The 17,392-nt window shown below is 40.9% G+C and overlaps 1 protein-coding gene across 3 annotated transcripts in view; it reads left to right on the top strand.

Moving 5' to 3' along the window:
- Nucleotides 1-17,392, top strand: part of ICA1 (islet cell autoantigen 1) — a 77,802-nt gene that overhangs the window by 42,657 nt on the left and 17,753 nt on the right. For all 3 annotated transcript variants that reach the window (XM_063123374.1, XM_063123358.1, XM_063123365.1), the window contains exons 7-9: nucleotides 5,759-5,884; nucleotides 6,057-6,155; nucleotides 13,929-14,026. In XM_063123374.1, coding sequence (XP_062979444.1) covers nucleotides 5,759-5,884; nucleotides 6,057-6,155; nucleotides 13,929-14,026 — 323 coding nt within the window. The remainder of the gene's footprint in view (nucleotides 1-5,758; nucleotides 5,885-6,056; nucleotides 6,156-13,928; nucleotides 14,027-17,392) is intronic.

Below are 17,392 nucleotides of genomic sequence, written 5' to 3'. Positions count from 1 at the left end.
TGTAAAATTTAAAATCATTGTTTTACATTATGAAAATGGTTTTACAGCCTGTGGCTGTCTGTGCTGGTGTATGCACAATGATAACATTTATCTGTACAATTTTGTCAACCAACCACAGAGATGGTATTATGGAACAGGCACCGGACTGTGTCCTACTTTTATTAGCCTCAACATTGGGTAATAATGAGCAGTGATTTGAGAGAACAAAAAGGGGGCTTCCAACCAATCCTTGTATCTGTTTATTCAAAGATAATTCCTGTGGTGTTCCTTAATGCTTACTCCCATGTAAGAGGGCATGGGATTGTTTACACTTGGAGTGGGGGAACCTATGGCCATGCAGTTGTTGTTGGATTACAACTTAAGTATGCATAACTCCCATCACCCCTTACCATTTACCATACTAGTTGGGGTTGATGGCAGGGGACACAATTTCCTCGCAACATCTGGAGGGCCAAAGGTTCCTCAGTCCTGCTTGGTTGGGAGGATCCAGGTAAACTGAGATAACTGTTTTATGTCCTCATGGCCTTCACGGGATATTTTCCTATCCAGTGGGAGGGTGGTGTTGCACCGTGTCCTGCTTTGTTGGTCCCTGGCTGACAGCTGGTTGGCCATTGTTTGAACAGAGTGCTGGACTAGATGGTCTGATCCAGCATGGCTCTTCTTATGTTCATATTCTTAAGTATGAATTTTTAAAAAACAAAACAAAAAAAGTTTATACCATGTTTTGAAATTACGCTGAAATACAAATTAAATTTCTAACCTCATTGATTGTCACTGCAGTGATGGCAATGGTTATTACTGAACCCTCTTTACTGTGGAGTCTTTCATCTTTCATGATGCTGTCTGTTTCCTTGGGCAGTATCCAATTGGACATTAGTGCTAATGTAAATAGCACTGTGTTAGTGCAAGGGACCCTTAGCAACAATGCTAATAGCGTTAGCTGGCATGACAGGTTTTCTGAAGAATCCCATAGCGCCGGCTGTTGGTATTGTGCTAGAGGTCCCTTATGTGCAGTTTATGTCAGTACTAGTGTCTAAGCAATACTTCCCTTTGTTTCCCCTTTGTGGCCATTTGCACGACATGACAGCCCACAACAAAGCTGTGGTGGTGTCGTGTCGTGCAAACAGTTTAACCCTCACATAGCCCACACTTGTCGAGTTTGCATGATATGACAACCCACGAGGAGGAGTTGCATATATAAAACATGATGCCACACCCACGAGCCATGGCATGTTGTCTGAACCTAATCACTGTGCAAAATGAGAAAAAGTAACAGTAGTGGAAAGAGCAGATTATTTTGCCTTCAGTACTCTGAGGACAGACCCTAGACAAGGTTATAAATATGTCTTCATACCTATCTCAAATGACAGACTAACATGAATAGCTTATTCTGTTTTTCCCTCTTTTTAGTATTTGCAGCAAAACAGCACAGCTTTCCAGCTGTTGAACATCCCTACCACCCATGTAGCATTATTTGCTACGCATTACTTCAAGTAGTGTGTATACTCCAGCTTTAACCTCAACTTTTCTCAGAAACAAATGGATCTTAATTTTTTTTAAAAAAAAAATGTACACGCACAAAAACAATTACATTCAAGCTAAAATTATTAAAGATTAAAGTATGTGTTTCCAGTTTGCTGTTCAATGGAACAATAATTGTTTCAATTTCCTTCTAAATAACTTGATTGTGATCAGTTTGCAGACGGCTCGTGTAGTTTTAGGAGCTTTTTTTGTGGCTGTGCCATTTAGATACTGCTTTCTGTTAGTGCTCAGGTTTCGATTTCTTTCAGTGTGGAAAGATGAGAACAGTTAAAATTCTGAATGTAGAAATGTCCTGCCTGCTCAAACAGCTGTGTGTTTTTCCTCTAATTCAGTCAATATTTGTCTTTAAGTCTTGAGCAGAGGAAAAGAGATGAAAAGCAAGCTATGTTCTATGTTTGTGATTAATTTATATAGCCAAAGTCAAGCAGATGGCCCACATTGGTATGATCCCAACAGTCTAACCCCGGACCAAAAGTGAGAGTGGCAATCATAGCAAATCTCTTCTGTAACAAAACAAAAACATCCGCCTAGGCGGCTGTGTTCCCTTCCTGTTTACTCTTCCATTTATCTCTTCTTTCTTGACTCATCTATTTCCCCATACCAATCCAACTGTAATTCATTTTTTATCACATAATTCTGCAGCTGGCCCATTAACTGTATGCATTATGTGGTAGATTCTTCTCGTTTCCAATTTCATCAAGTACCAGGGTTTCCCCCTCTCTATTAAGTCTCTGTTCTTTGCAAAATCTGAGCACAAGCATTTTCTAGACAGTATTGTAGAGCCTTGAAAGGATTTGAGTTGGCTTGAACAGTTTAGGTAATCCATATACTGAGATATTTTAGTTTATGTCAACACATATATTTTAATACCTCTGCAGTTAGAAATGGAAATTGGATTCTGAAGGCCCCGTTCAGAAGACACCTTAAACCATGGTTTAACCATGGTGGTTGAGCCAGAAAGCTGGACTATGTTCGGAAGACACATTAAACTATGGTTTTAACCATGGTGAATAAAGCAAAAAGGCTTTACATATGTGTATTTCAATGACATACATGTGTTCTATCACATGCTTGCTAGAGATAATCACCTGAAATAACATTCATTACAACTTTGAAACTGCCAAGCTTGACTAGTATTGTATTTGGAATTGGCAACCTTCATTTTTACTAATGAACTTATGAAATGGAAAATTTTCTGCAAAAAAGTAAAGCACTGGGGGGAAAAAACTGTTTCGGAAAATGTTCCGCAAAACATTTTCTGCCACACATCACTGGATGACACTAGTTCATGGACAACTGAGGCAAGGTCCATATCCTGCCCAAGTATGGCTGTAGTTGATAGACCTAAGCTAGTAAAAAGCACTCTTGACCATCACCACCTGAGCTCCCCCAATTAGATCAGAGTCCAGGAGAGCTCCCCAAAACTAAATATGTTAAATGAATGTGTCGAATAAAATAATTGCAGGTTTGACGCTAACCATGACTATCAGTAATACTGGCGAAGATGCAGTTCTGCATTGTGGCTAACTCAAACAAGAGAAAGGGAATTTGTACATGACAGAGGAGAAAAAGAGAAGGGAGTAATTAGGGACCATGGCAGATCTAACAGGGTAGGGAATCAGCAATGTTACCTCTGCATTGGGTTAAATGAAGTGTTTTTCAAAGTTATAACATTTGAACTTTTGCAATCATCATCATCTACTAGTAGTACTGCATTATTTTCTGACAATGCAAAAGATTTTCAGAAACAGGCTCATACTGATGTGCTATTCTGAATTCCATGCTTAATGTCCTAGGTTGCTATGTTGAGACATAACAAAATCTATTACTAAGGAAACCTCCTGTATCTCCTAAGAACAGAATTAGATCTGACCATTTTAATACCGCTTGATACTGCAGCCTCTTTCTGGCTTGGCAGAAGAAAATGTGTAGCATTTGGTAACACAGCAGTGCACTAAGTATTATAATAACCGGTACTGACACAAAAAGCATATGGTCTTATGTTACATATTGGGTCGAGCAGATTTAATGTTAGTCGTCCTTTCCTGTTTATAAATTAACGATAAATTACTCTTAAAAGAGAAAATAGTTGTGCCATTACATAGGCCAAGCTGCTTCTCTTAAAAAAAATAACAATTATAACAATAATAAACTAAGCTAGCTCAGTGGATATTGCAGTATGTTGTGAGACAGGATTCTAGATTATGGGATGTTGGTTTAATCGTGTTCTTCACTAAGACAAATACTCAAAGTGCTCCTACAGTTAATGCCTGTTCAAAGTACACAAGGCTGCTACTTACTAAGCTGTTGAGTAATGAATCCTGGGATGCATGACATATGGATGGAGCATACTAGGGTTTGGTTTCTTTTTTAACTATTTGTTAAACCACTCACTTGGTTAGATGGTACATTGAAAATGAAAATGAAATGATGGGATCGCAGTTTCCGCCCAGTGCATTCTTAGAGTGGGAATGGGAGTAGAATGGATAGCTTACATAGACTGAATTTATTTTGCTTTACCTCCTAATGTATTTTTAAAGCTGCAGTGCTACATAAAACAACTTGTAATTAAGGTCCATTTAAAGAAATGAGAGTTGTAGTTGATTCACACAGTTTACATTTTGAACAAAACCTTGCTCGCCCCTGTTTAAATAGCAAGCTATGCCTGCAGTAACTATGGGTGCAGAAGCTGCTTTCTCTCACCCCCACCCATGGTTATCTGGGTTATTGTGAGAACCCTGCCATGTGAGTGTGAATGCTCAATTCATGCGATGGGTTACACATACGTTTTGCCACTATAAACAGAGGAACCTTTTGTATCCGAGTTAAAAAAGCAATGTGTGAATCAGCCCTTATTTAGAATAAACATGGTTATGACTGGAATGTAAACAAAGAAGACCGTATGGGGAAGGGGAACATACTTTAGGGAAGCGAGCAGCATATTCTCTTAAAACACTGATTACAGGTGCTGCCGAATTATTTCAAGGTAAGAAGAAAGGGACTGCAACTGAAATAGACTTCCATACTGACAGGACTACTGTACTAATGGGTTGATCACTCACTATCAGGATCATCAAAATTTAGGAAAGTCTGAGTGAAGAAAGCTACCTAGATGAGGTTCGTGGGCAATGTGTCAAAATACGTCATTGTTTTGAATGTGGTCTAAGAAATAGTATGTCACTTGAGAAATATGACCGTAACATTAGGATGAAAGAATGGCCAAAGGCAGGGCACATTATGTAGTCTTTACCCTTGCAAATGCTGCCTGGCTCCCAAGAACAGTGAAGCTGGCATGGGAAGAAGGAGTACCGTGGGACCCAACTGGTGGTTCTCCTACTTCTGAAGTGATGTATGGTGCCGGCATCATGGAGTCCTAGGAAGGGCATGGGAGATTGAAAGCAATAAATGCAGACACCTAACAGGACTGGGTTAAAATTGGCCACAACTTTATTTGGCTATGGCTACAAGTTATTCATATGTGCTGGATCTCTGTCATTGGGTTACCCAACTGCTGGCCGATGCCAATACCCGACACTGGAATAACCTAAATGGGAGATGGCAGGAATTTTGGAGTGCATTACTCTATGAGACCTTTCCTTCACCCTGATTGTGTGGCAGGCATGGTAGCCTCCTGTTAGGCTGAACCTTAAAGTACCCCTTATGGGGATCACCTTGTGGAGAGTAGGGATCCCATCCCCAGCTTATCCCTGAATCCGTCCCAATGCCTACAATGTCACCCACAAAGTTGCAACCAGAAAAGGAATGGCAATGAGTCACTATTAACTGAATCAGTTCATATTCTTCTCAGTCTGGTCATTCATTTTATTCTTTCTATTCACTAAGATTTTGAGAGGCAGCACCCATGTGTGCAACAGCCACAGTGCTATGCAATTTCCCCCTGTCACAGGAAATACAGTGAAGTGTTGTGGCTGATATGTGTGTGATCTCTCTTTTCAAGCATGAGAGAGAGTTCACCGGCTGCTGCAGAACTTTCTTACCTCTCATGAATAATATTCGTTCCCCAGTACTTCTTCCAGGAAACCTATCTGAGAACATACGAATTGAAGGGCAGTGTATAAGTAAAGTAAAACAAATAATGACATGGATGACTTATACTAGCTACATAGAGGTACACATGATAACTGAATAATCCTTTGGAAACGAGAAATGTTTTCTGTGCTCTTCTGGAGTCTGAAGGAATTCTTATTATCAATAGGTCCAAGCACAAGTCCGGCATGCAAAACTGAACTTTGACAAACTGAAAACTGATGTCTGTCAGAAAGTGGATCTTCTTGGAGCAAGCAGATGCAACCTTCTGTCTCATGTACTGACAACGTACCAGGTATCCCAAAGGAAAGTGTTCATAAAATGTAGGACTTCTGTTTAGTAATGATCACCACATATCTTTACATAGTTTCCAAGCCATATGGATATAGTTTTGTTGGATACTGCACAAAAACTTAAGGATTCGGTAGCACACGTATTATGCATTTGGATTTTTCTTTCTATTACAGACAACCCTTCTTCATTTTTGGGAAAAAACATCTCATACCATGGCAGCTATCCATGAAAGTTTCAGGGGTTATCAGCCATATGAATTCACAATGTTGAAGGTAAGGAATATATAGCTCTCTGTTTATTTACTGTGTGATTTGGATAAATGAAAGGGGTGGGAGTGAAGTTGGCTAAGAAACCTTATTGAAGAACATCTCACTTGTCACCACTAGGTATATATTCCAAGGGCTGCTACCACTTGCTTTTATAAATTCTGCACTGATAGACATCTAGCCCTTAGCAAAAAATGACTTTGCAGTGGCATGGGAAGTATCCAAAAGATACAGGGTACCCTCATGTGACAACCATACATACATACATACATTACCAATGCATTGTAAGAGACAGTCATGTGGAGTGACTTTGTGGTAGCACCATCACATGGGTAGCTTGTGATTGGGCCCAAGACTTCTCATTCCCAATAAAATTTAAGATCGTGAAGTACTATCCTGAATAGGAAGATGATTGAATAATAATACTATTCAAAAAGAGAGAGAAATAATCCTCCAATAGTTTCTTAAATCAGCTCCTTAAAGAGTGACTTGGGCATTATTAGAACTTAGCTACTAGCATATACATCAGTGCTAGTTAGTTATCTCTCTGTCCAGTTTAAGGTCTAGATGCCATGCTAAAAGTGTCATTCCAAAACTGCATCCGTTTTGTTTGTTTTTTAATTAATAGCAGGTGTCAGGGATGATTTTCATCAGGACCACAGTGTGCAGGGAACACAGGTTTAACCCTTCCTTTCGGAAGCGGCAGTTATGACAAATTAAGCCAGAGGTTCCCGTTCTGGATATAACAGGGAACTCTTGGTTAATGAAATGCCAGAACTGGCAAATGAGAAAAGGGGTGAAGAAGAGCTCTCAAGCCTGACACTCACTCCCAGCCTTATAAAGTTTTATGAAGGTTTATGAAGCTTGGAAATATCATCTGAACTGTGCCGATCAGTTAGACCTTTCTCCTTTCTTTCTTTCTTTCTTTCTTTCTTTCTTTCTTTCTTTCAAAAAAGGAAGAAAAGCAGCTTCTGGAGGCTGCAAGCTAAAGCAGAGGAATAGCAAAGGGAGCAATTTCTTAACTTTTTTACCTTCAGACATTTTCCCACTTGAAATACCTGAATGCTTCCCCCACCCCCAAATAGGATAGTTTTGTTTTGTTTTAAATAGCTAGTAGCAGGGAACAAAGACCCAAGTCAGTTGCAGCAAGTGTGTGAATTTTATAACAGAGCTTACTCCTTAAAGGCTACTCTTTAAGAAGATGTTGCACAGCTCATCCCGTTTGACCCTAAGCTTCGTTGCTAAGCAGATATTTGAATTTAGATCTTCACTGTCCACTATAGCAACTACACCATATTAGTGTAGTTTACTCCCCTTTTATTGAAAAGTAAATATACTCTTTTAATATCAGAAGAGAGCTTATACAAGATCTAGCTTTTGGGATGCATTCCTTTCCCTTCTTGGTGCAAAGTAAGCCTGCTTTTTGTTTGTTGCATAATGATTGCTATAGACCAACTATTGCAACTATCTAAACTAAGCAAGTGTGTATTTTTTTTAACAGCATCTGAATTCAACCTGGTGAGGTTTAGGCCTAAGAGAATTGAGTTTACTTTCAGTGCTCTATTTTAGTTAACAGTAACATTAAGAAACCAGTATTTTGATGAAGTGATGATTTATTCATGCTAAGGGGTTACCTCCAGAAAGAGACTCTCTGCTCTTAGGTTTATTTCTGGAAGCAATACATTGCTTTAAGAGTTTTTTCTTTCTTTTTGCTAAACTCTGGTAATGAATAATCTGATAAAATTTGTTTTCTTTACTTCAGGGTATATTGTGGAAGTAGTGTAATTGCAGCTGTGTTTACTGATAGCTGGGTTTGTGTTTGAGAGACTATTTTTAATGGATGAACACATCCAAGAATCCTGTTGATGGAACGACGATTTTGCTTGGGGGTACCCAGTGCTCGAACGTGTTAAATTCTTCTTGTTTTCTTTTCTTGTTTTAAAGGTTAGCATTTTGAGTGTTGAAAAATATGCAATGGAAAAAACGAAGTGCCATTTGCGTTGTACACTCAAACTGGTATTTTTCTGTTGATTAATATTGGATCCAATGGTAACAGGACAAAAAAAGATGACACAGCAACAAATAAAGGTGTGGGTAGGGAAGGAGGAAAATTTAGCTAAAGATAAATCAAAATAAACTGATTCAGTGCTTTTGTGGCATGGCTCCAAGTGCCACTTTTTTCTCAGTGAGTAGTATTGACTCAGTTCAGACATGTTTCTCAATGGTGGGTTTAGAACTCCACGGTGGAATTTTTACACCACCATTGAGAAATATGTTGTCTGGTGGGAAAACTCCACCTCACGGTGGAGTTTTTTTTGGAAAACACTCCACGCTGAATATCCACGCTGTGCAGAGGAGAGTTCTGCACAACTGTTGTGTGGCATGTTGTGTGGCATGTTGTGTGGCGGGTTCCATGGAGCTTTCTATTGCATTGAGTTTACTTTTTCCACTGGCTCCAGAGTTTCCTCACAAGAGTGGCAAAAGAAGCAAGTGCCGCTCTGGGAGAGCCGCTATGATTGGGGTTTTTTGCAGCAATGGCTGATGGGATACCATCGGAAGGACTGCGGGAGGAAAGAGGGCAGAGGAATTGTCAATCAAACATCACAATGGATTTTACTCAACTCCACGGGAGACCCACAGCCACACAAGGGTGGAGTTAGAATGTGTTGCGTGGGGAGTGCCCCCTAAAAACTCAAACATTGAGTGGAGTTTTCACACTGCGTTGACTAACATGTTGTCTGAACTTAGCCATTGAAGCACCACTATTTTATTATTCAATGTTTTTTTAAACAAAAATCCTGAAAGATGCTGATGATGGATGGTGATGGGGATTCCGCCAGAACACAATAGAAGAACAGAAATAAAAGTGCCACCATCCCACTTATATGCAAAAGTGCTCAGTTATCCGGTCTTCCTCCTTCCAAGTATCAAATTGTCCATCTCCTTAGTGATAAAGCAGTCTTCTCTCACCTCCCAGATTTACAGCAGACTGGTTCTCCCTACCCAAATCAGCACAAGCAATACACAGGAGGGGAATGTCATTCAATTCTGCCGACAAGATACCTGCTGCCACAAAATTTGGGACAATAATGGAAATTAATTGCCCTCCACTGCTCTAAATCTTGATGCTAAGAGGAAGGAAGTGTGCATGATCAGGAAAACCTAGCCACGTGCCACATTTCTTTCTTAACACTTGATGTTGTGTGTTTCAATAAAAAGTGTACGTATGCTTTTTCCTGCCCAATCCAGTACCTATTTACTTGGAAGTAAATTTCACTGAGTTCAATGGGACTTGCTCCTAAGTAAGCATATATATGACCACTGTCTCAGACAAGCAGCACCATGGAGCAAAAATATCCTAATAAGCAAGACAAACAATTGGTCATCATTCTGCTAGAATTTAAATGGCAGGCAGTTTTATTTGGCCCTCTAGTGTTTTAAGGAAGGGGAAAGAGAGGGTCAGCTGGGAAGACACTAATCTCTTTCTTCTCATGACTCTCACACCACACAGTTTTTCATTACCATTTACCAAGTTCTTTTGGCTGGACCACGGTGCTCTTAGTAATCCAGGAAGTGAAGTCAAGCAGCAAAGTTAGCAGCCAAATCTAGCAAAGGTGGGACAGGTGTGTGCACATTCATTCTCTCTCTCTCTCTCTCTTTCTCTCTCTCTCACACACACACAGTGAGTGAGCAAGAGATTGTGCAACACACCACCAGCAGCAACAAACACAGATTGTAGGTATACCATGTTGGCAACTGGTTTAAAGTAAAATTCTCCCTCACCCTGCTTTTTAATTCAGCAGGTCTCTCTCTCTCTCTCTCTCTCTCTCTCTCTCTCTCACACACACACACACACACACACACACACACACACACACAAAGAAAATCCACGCTATCCTGAAGAAAGGAGGACAGAGGGAAAGAAAGGTTTGATGCAAAACAGTGCACAACTTTCAGGAACCAGTTCTCTCAGCAGACACACAGAAGAACCACGCTTTCATTTCAAAAATGAAAATGACAGTGAGCTGAAGGAGAGGGAGGGGAGGAGAAATTAATAATGCCTGGGTTTCTGATTTGACTGTGTAATTTCTAGGAACAGCTACTGATTCCTAAGCCAAATTAACTTAGGCATGCAGACTCTGGCACACTGTGGCTGAGAGAGTTTCTCCATTCCTGCAGGTGTGCTGGACTCTGCTTATGAAGGGTGAGAGGCAAGCCATGGCAACCCAGCCCAAAGGCTCCTGGGTGATGAGAGAGGAGAGGAACGAACACAGCCCTCATCACCCAGCAGCAGCTGACTCACGGGAGCAGGGCAGCAGGCGGAGGAGGAGGACGCGGCTCAAATAGCTGTCTGGCAAGGTGGGAGGGCACAGGAGACAGCAGGAGAAATAAAGCGGCCATCAGCTGCAGCCCCAAGCACTGCAATGAGCGATGCTCCTAAGGCCACAGCGGTTGGGATGGGGCGGCAGCCACGGACGGGCTGGTCCCAATCCATTACTGCTGCCAATACGCCGCTTGAAGCAGGCACTTCATTCAGTTTCATGAGAGGGCTGGCTCTGCAGTAGCATCCTTCCCCCGTTTCTCACATAAAGGACAAATGGGATGTTCAGGGGTTGTATCTGGCATCTGTTATGATACAAATTGCATTATATATTGCTGTGTACGCTTGCAAGAAAGGGGTAGAAGTCTATTTCTAATTTTAACCCAGTTTGATTAGACACAGTGGCAGCTACAAAGCCTATGAGATAAATTAGTGCCTTTACAATTGCATCACCACTGCCTATCTGTTGTTATTTTTTTAAAGCTGCTTTCATGCGCTCTGTATTTTTGCAATAATTTTCACTAGAAGATAGATCCTTGCTATTATTCAACATCATTTAATTTTAAAAGAAATTTTATTTAGGAGAGGCTAATTCTTCTTTTTAGTCGTGGAAAGAGAAAAATAAATTGTGCAACTTCCTAGCAGAATTCTACTAAAACTATCTAGCTTATTCATTTATAATCTGCTGTTTGGCATTTAAATGCCATTTAATTTCGGCCTTAGTTCTAGTACTGTATTCATTTTCCTAATGCAGGAAGCAGTGACTCTCATTGTGTTCGTGCTGCTTTGTTTCTCAGATATTTGAAAGCTCCCTTTTATTTAAATGTTCAGATAGTTATGAAAATAACATATAGGGTGCATATCCTGTAGCGTGGGGGCTGCATGCAGCCACCCAAGGCCTTTACCCTGCCTCCCTTCTGGGTGCGTTGATGCTCCCGCTGCCCCTCCCCCCCCAATATGCTCCACTACCTTCCCTAAAGATCTTCACATTGATTACTTTTGCCCTGCCACTGCTTGCAGCCATGATAGGCCTGCAAATACTTGTTAAATCAGTATTGTTAAGGTATAAGTATACATGGGCCTGGTTAGTCCATTGGATGGAGACCACTGTGACTCCCATATAAGAAAAGGATATACATTTTAAAAATCATTTTAAGTGTTTTTATTTATCTTTTTGAAGTCAGTGATTTTGATTAAGTGGCTGTTGCATACCTGAAAATGTCCACAAAATTACAATCCAAAAAAATATTTTAGTAGCCTGTCTGAACATGTCCTTGTTAGTAATTTATTGTCTTAAATAAAAGAATTACCACATTTCATAAAGCTGTTGGGCTTTCTTAGTTTCCACAAGTGAGTAGGTTAGAGGTTATTTATGAGGCTGAACTATAAATTCATAAATACATTGTAAAAAAAATTCCGCCACTAAAAATCACCCTTTTTTTCCAAAGCCTAAACCTAGGCTCAATTAGTAAACAGAGTTCCTTAATAAGAACATTGGCATTGTCCCTTTTGATCACTTACCTGCTTGGGGGATAAATAAATCTCCTGGGTTTTTGATCCAGGTAAATATGTATAGAAAAGCATATTGTGACGGGGAGGAAATGAAATTGTGCATTTGTTAAATAAAAGTGCCTAAAAATACCAAAGGTAACATAAGTACAAACAGATGTTTTCAGCTAAAGAAAGATCAAAATTACATTGGCAAGACTTTGCAACGCCTCCACTAGTGAATCAGTCTGCTTAGTTGTGGAGCAACACAGGAGCTAAGCTAGATAAGAGGGAATATTTTCCACTTGGCACAGTGTCTGGAATTAAAAAAAGCATGTGGGAGATAATGTGGGAATGCTTGGAGAAAACCTGATTGTGCCCCACTCTATTTATTGTATACCCTTGTCTTTCATAAGATCGGTAGATAATTTAAGAAGAAAAATACGGGTTTATACTAATCGTAACTTGTCCTTACAGAAAACATTACTCTTCCTACATGGCAGGATGACATCAGCAAAACAAACATTTTAAAAGTGCTATTGACAGAAAGCTAAGAATGGTACCCATTTTCCCATCTGAGAATGCAGATCTAGGAACAACAAATAGACTTAAATACAAAACTCTGCTCTATAAAAACAAAACAAACTTGTATTTTACGCGAGCCAAATAACTGAAACACTTAGGACAGTATCCCTTTGCAATGCCTCTACTGGTTCCTTTGCTTTGTGGAACTCACCACAAGTGCAAAAGGAAGTAGCACTTCCAAAAGGAGCCCTGGAAACCAGGAGAAATGCTAATTTTCAAAATGGAACCGGTCAGCATTTCATAAAATAGCAATGTAGGGCTTAGCAATTTCCAGAGAGAATAAAAGCAGAAAACTAACAAATATATAGCAAATACAGTAGTCCGAGACATTAAAAACACACCTTTTAAAAAGGTCTTGGAGAATAAAAATGTCTTTACTTGGTGGCAAAATCACCATAAAATGAGCTTTTTTGGGGAGGGCATTCCACAACTGGGGTACCACCACCGAAAAGGCCTCTATTTGGTGGCTACCCATTTGACTCCTCTTGGTGGGGCACCCAGAGAAGGGCCTCTGAAGAGGAGCTCAATGTACGAGTACAGTTAGGGCATGGGAGAGAGCAATCTTTTGGGTATCCTTGTCCTAAGCTATTAAGAGCTTTAGTGATTAAAACCAGCATTTGAACTGGGCCTAGAAATGGACTGAGGCCTCAGCTAGGCCTACCTGGTCTAGCGTGACGGAGAGGCGAAGATCTCGTGATTTTTTTATCACGAGATCTCCCCTTCTGTTTATACGTGGCCCGCAACAACCTCGGAGGGAGAGGACATCACGCCCGCCATTTTGTTTTTCTTAAAGGAGAGGAGCGCAGAAGCACTCATGCACAAAGGGTAAGGGTTTTATTTTTTACAATTTTTCCTGCTCGCCCCACCCCACCCACGATGCTCTGTGACCTGTGCGCGGGTCCCAGCTCCTTGCAAGTAACTCCTTGCAAGCCCACACGTTCTGCGGTCTTGTGATCATCCCGAGACCTCAGAAAAAGTGGACTCAAAGGGTAGGGCGAGATCCTGGGGAAAGGGAGGGATCATCTCTCCCTGCTCCCAGGATCCCCTGTGCGTCATGTGGATGCACAGGGACGATCCCAGGGATCACTCCAGGATATCGCCCTGTCTATCTATGGCCTGAGAGCTAGTGCAGATGAGACTGGTGTGATACAATCGCACATGGGCGCAAGGCAGGGAAAAGCTTGTGGTGGCTTCTTAAGTGATATCCTACCATTCATTCATTAGAATCAGAATTCTCTTTTCTGCCTATTTATCTTGAAGTAGTTTCCATCCCTATGAGGCGACTTTTTTGCAACTTTGCTAAGTCACGACATTAAAGTTGTTCAGCATTCCTTATTATTGACTTTCTTTGTTCTTTTTCATGTATGTATTGGTGGGTGACCTAGAGTTTACAAGAACCTGTAAATAAACTGATGGAGAGTGAAGAAAAGGAGGAAGAACTGCAGCTAGAAAACACCAAATGGGGAGATGATCAACAGAGCCAGTAAGTCATATGTTGGCCAACAGTAGCTTTCAGATTCACTTTAGCTTTGCAGTTGGAAAGAAATACATATTTTAACTGTAAAGGCATTAAACAAGCAGGCTACTGATTAGCTGAGCAACAGATGTGCAGAACTTGAGTCAGCGGCTTCTAGCTTCCTTGCCCACATGAGCTAATACCTCTTCTGCAAGTAGTTCTTCAGCTCATATGAAGTGCTGCCAAGGAAATCTATGAACAGATCATGAACTGTGTCAATAAGGACTTCTTTTTCCTAATCACAAAGTCTGATGAGCATCCAAAACAGAAATAATGGACAGTACATAGAGGAGGTGGAAGCTTCTCTGAGCACTGTGTCTGTAAGTTTTGACTAGGCCAGGAAATCTCCCAATTTTTTATTTTTAAATTGGCTGAAGCTAACAGAAGAACCTTCCTTGCCCTACTCCAATTTATGACCTTTTGCTTCTGAAACTACATCTCTCTCTCTCTCTCTCTCTTATAATTTTCTCCTTCACAGAAGAACACACAAATATTTTGTCAGCATACAAATGCACATTATGTTTTGCATTCTGGTTCTGTGTTACACGTGTTTCTTCATAGATGCACCTCTGCATAGGAAAATTATTACATTACATAAGAAATTACATTACATTAAGAACATAAGAAGTGCCATGCTGGATTAGACCCTGGCCTTAGCTAGACCTAAGGTTTATCCCGGGATCGTCCCAGGGTCATCCCTGTTCATGTAAATGACGCACAGGGGATCCCGGGAGCAGGCAGGAACGACCCCAGGATGATCCCGGGATAAACCTTAGGTCTAGCTAAGGCCCAAGGGTCCATCTAGTCCAGCAGTCTGTTCACACAGTGGCCAACCAGCTGTTGACCAGGGACCAACAAAGCAGGACATAGTACAACAGCACCCTCCCACCCATGTTCCCCAATAACTGGTGCACACAGGCTACTGCCTACTGCCTCGAATACAGGAGATAGCACACAACATTATATGCTGTACTTGGAGTGACACTGAATGCTGCCACCATACTTGTCCATTTGGCAATTTTTCACTGGTATTTTGTGGAGATTGAAGCAATAAGCATCTTATGTATATCATATGGGACAAATAAGCATATTTCTCTCCATGCTTAGTCTCCCTGCCTTGGCATTCCTCTTGCACACAGGAGCTGGAACTCATCCATTGCTCACTTTGAGCACTGATTAGCTTTCGTAATCTATACAGGGCTTGGCAAGTGATCCAATAGAGCAGCAAATACTCTGTAAGAGTATATCCTGAGAACTGAGCCGAGTGAGATTTTAGTTACTGGTCTCAAGAGAACTGTACAGATAGGGTGTATCCTCATCTTTGGTAGTTTAGCTGATTGGGACATGAGGAAAAAAGGAAATGTGATCCCTCTTTTCTGGAAACACCCGGGAACGGAGATGAGGATATCTGCATTGCTGTATTCCTACTGCCAGATGCTGTTTTGGATGTTCAAGGTTAAGGAAAGGCCAGATGTTGTTTTCATATCACTTGTTGTGTGCTAATGGAAGCAGCTCAAGACATGCCTATGTAGAAAACGCCATTTCTGAATGGCGGCAATGAAGAACAGAGCCTCTTCCTGTAGAGGCTTCATCAGCAAAAGCATTTCTGACAACTTTGAGAAACACCCAAAACAGAGTACAGAAATGAGTTGACTTCCTTTTCAGCCTGCATGATAAAGTGGCTTAAGACTTAACGTGGTTGAGCTCTTCCTTTTTCTAAAGCAGTTTTATTCCTGGAGCTGTCCTTTTTCATTCCTCCCTCTTCTGTTCTGCTTTGTTTTAGATCTTCTTTCTAAAAACTTTTGTAACCCACGGAGTCTGTGTTTGTCTTGTGTATCTAAATCTCCCACTCTCTTAAAATGCTTGGATGACGACAACAACAACAACAACAAAAAAGAGTTCAAAATCTCCAAAGTGTCTCATTGAGGGCACTAAAAATACTGTTTTGTTTTAGTTGGGAAAGGATGTAGAATTGAACCACACCAAAGTAAACTCACCAAGGTCACAAAGGCAATTGTGGAGATGGGAAGGTTTTAATTTTGACGGGGTTCCCAAACGCTTTTTGCCACCATCGTATTTCAGAGAGAATCAGGTGAGACTTGCCACATCATAAGAAACCAGTCCTCCAACTCTGCTGCCCATTCTGAGCAGCCCATATTCACCAGGACCACTCCTCCCATCACTGTGGCTTTAGGGCATACCATTTTTAACCATGCCAGCATAATGTTATAGTTCATGACCAGTAGCTTATCCTGTGGTTCCCTGGTAAATATGAGTTTCTACTGCTGAGCACCAGTGAATGGAGGAGATGGATCTAATGCCTCTACCAGAAAGTGCCAAAATGTGGCAGAGGAGACATGGAAGCTGTTACATTCAGCCACGGAATGGCACACATCACATAAGTATATAGATCAGCCTGCCACAACCTGGCACCCTCTAGAAGTTTTTGACTTCCCCAGCCACCATGGCCAACGGTCAGGAATTGCTGGGAGTTGTAGTCCAAAACATCTGGAGGGCACCAAGTTGAGGAAGACTGGTGTAGATTATCATCGAATAATGGGATCAAGTTGAATTTTATTTGTTTATTATTTGTAAACATGTATGACGATCTTTTCCGTATAAAATAATCCCCGAGTGCGATGCAATATCAAGGAAACACAGCACAATCAAATCTTATAATAAACCAGCAAAACAGGGGAGATCACACGCACAAATTAATAATGATTTACAAAATATAGCAACACAGATCAGTCTATGTTGCAGCTCTCATGGGCACTGTCTCCACCTCATGATTCCTTCTGGAAAGGAAATCAGATTCCCCTCCCCCATTTCATGCCACTCCATGCAGAAACATTTCACCAGAGAAACTCCGTATGAACGACAGCTGTTTGTGATGCACTACTAGCGTGGTACTAGTATGCCCAGCACATGCCACAGTGTTAACTTGCATCTCCTACAGCAGGGGATGAAATCTACTGTTATCAGATGCCACTAATTAACAGATTTTGCACATATTCATTTATTCACTCATTTCTTACATTTCTATACCACCCCATAGCCGAAGATCTCTGGGCGGTTCACAAAAATTAAAAGCCATTAAAGTACAGTATATAAAGTATAAAACTATTCACATAAGGACATAAAACAGATAGCACACACAACAACATATATCGAAAACAATTTAAAACGGCAAAGACAATCCAGGACCTGATCAAGAAGGCTTGTTATATGCTTGCAAATGCCTGAGGGAAGAGGGCAGTTTTTACCTGGTTCCAGAAAGATGACAATGTTGGTCCTGTAACATGATTAGTGGAACTGAAGTTAAGGACTACA

This window comes from Elgaria multicarinata, chromosome 1 (assembly GCF_023053635.1).
Source record: "Elgaria multicarinata webbii isolate HBS135686 ecotype San Diego chromosome 1, rElgMul1.1.pri, whole genome shotgun sequence".
Lineage (NCBI taxonomy): Eukaryota > Metazoa > Chordata > Lepidosauria > Squamata > Anguidae > Elgaria > Elgaria multicarinata.
Note: the sequence above shows the minus strand (reverse complement) of the source record. Positions and strands in the feature narration are given on the sequence as shown.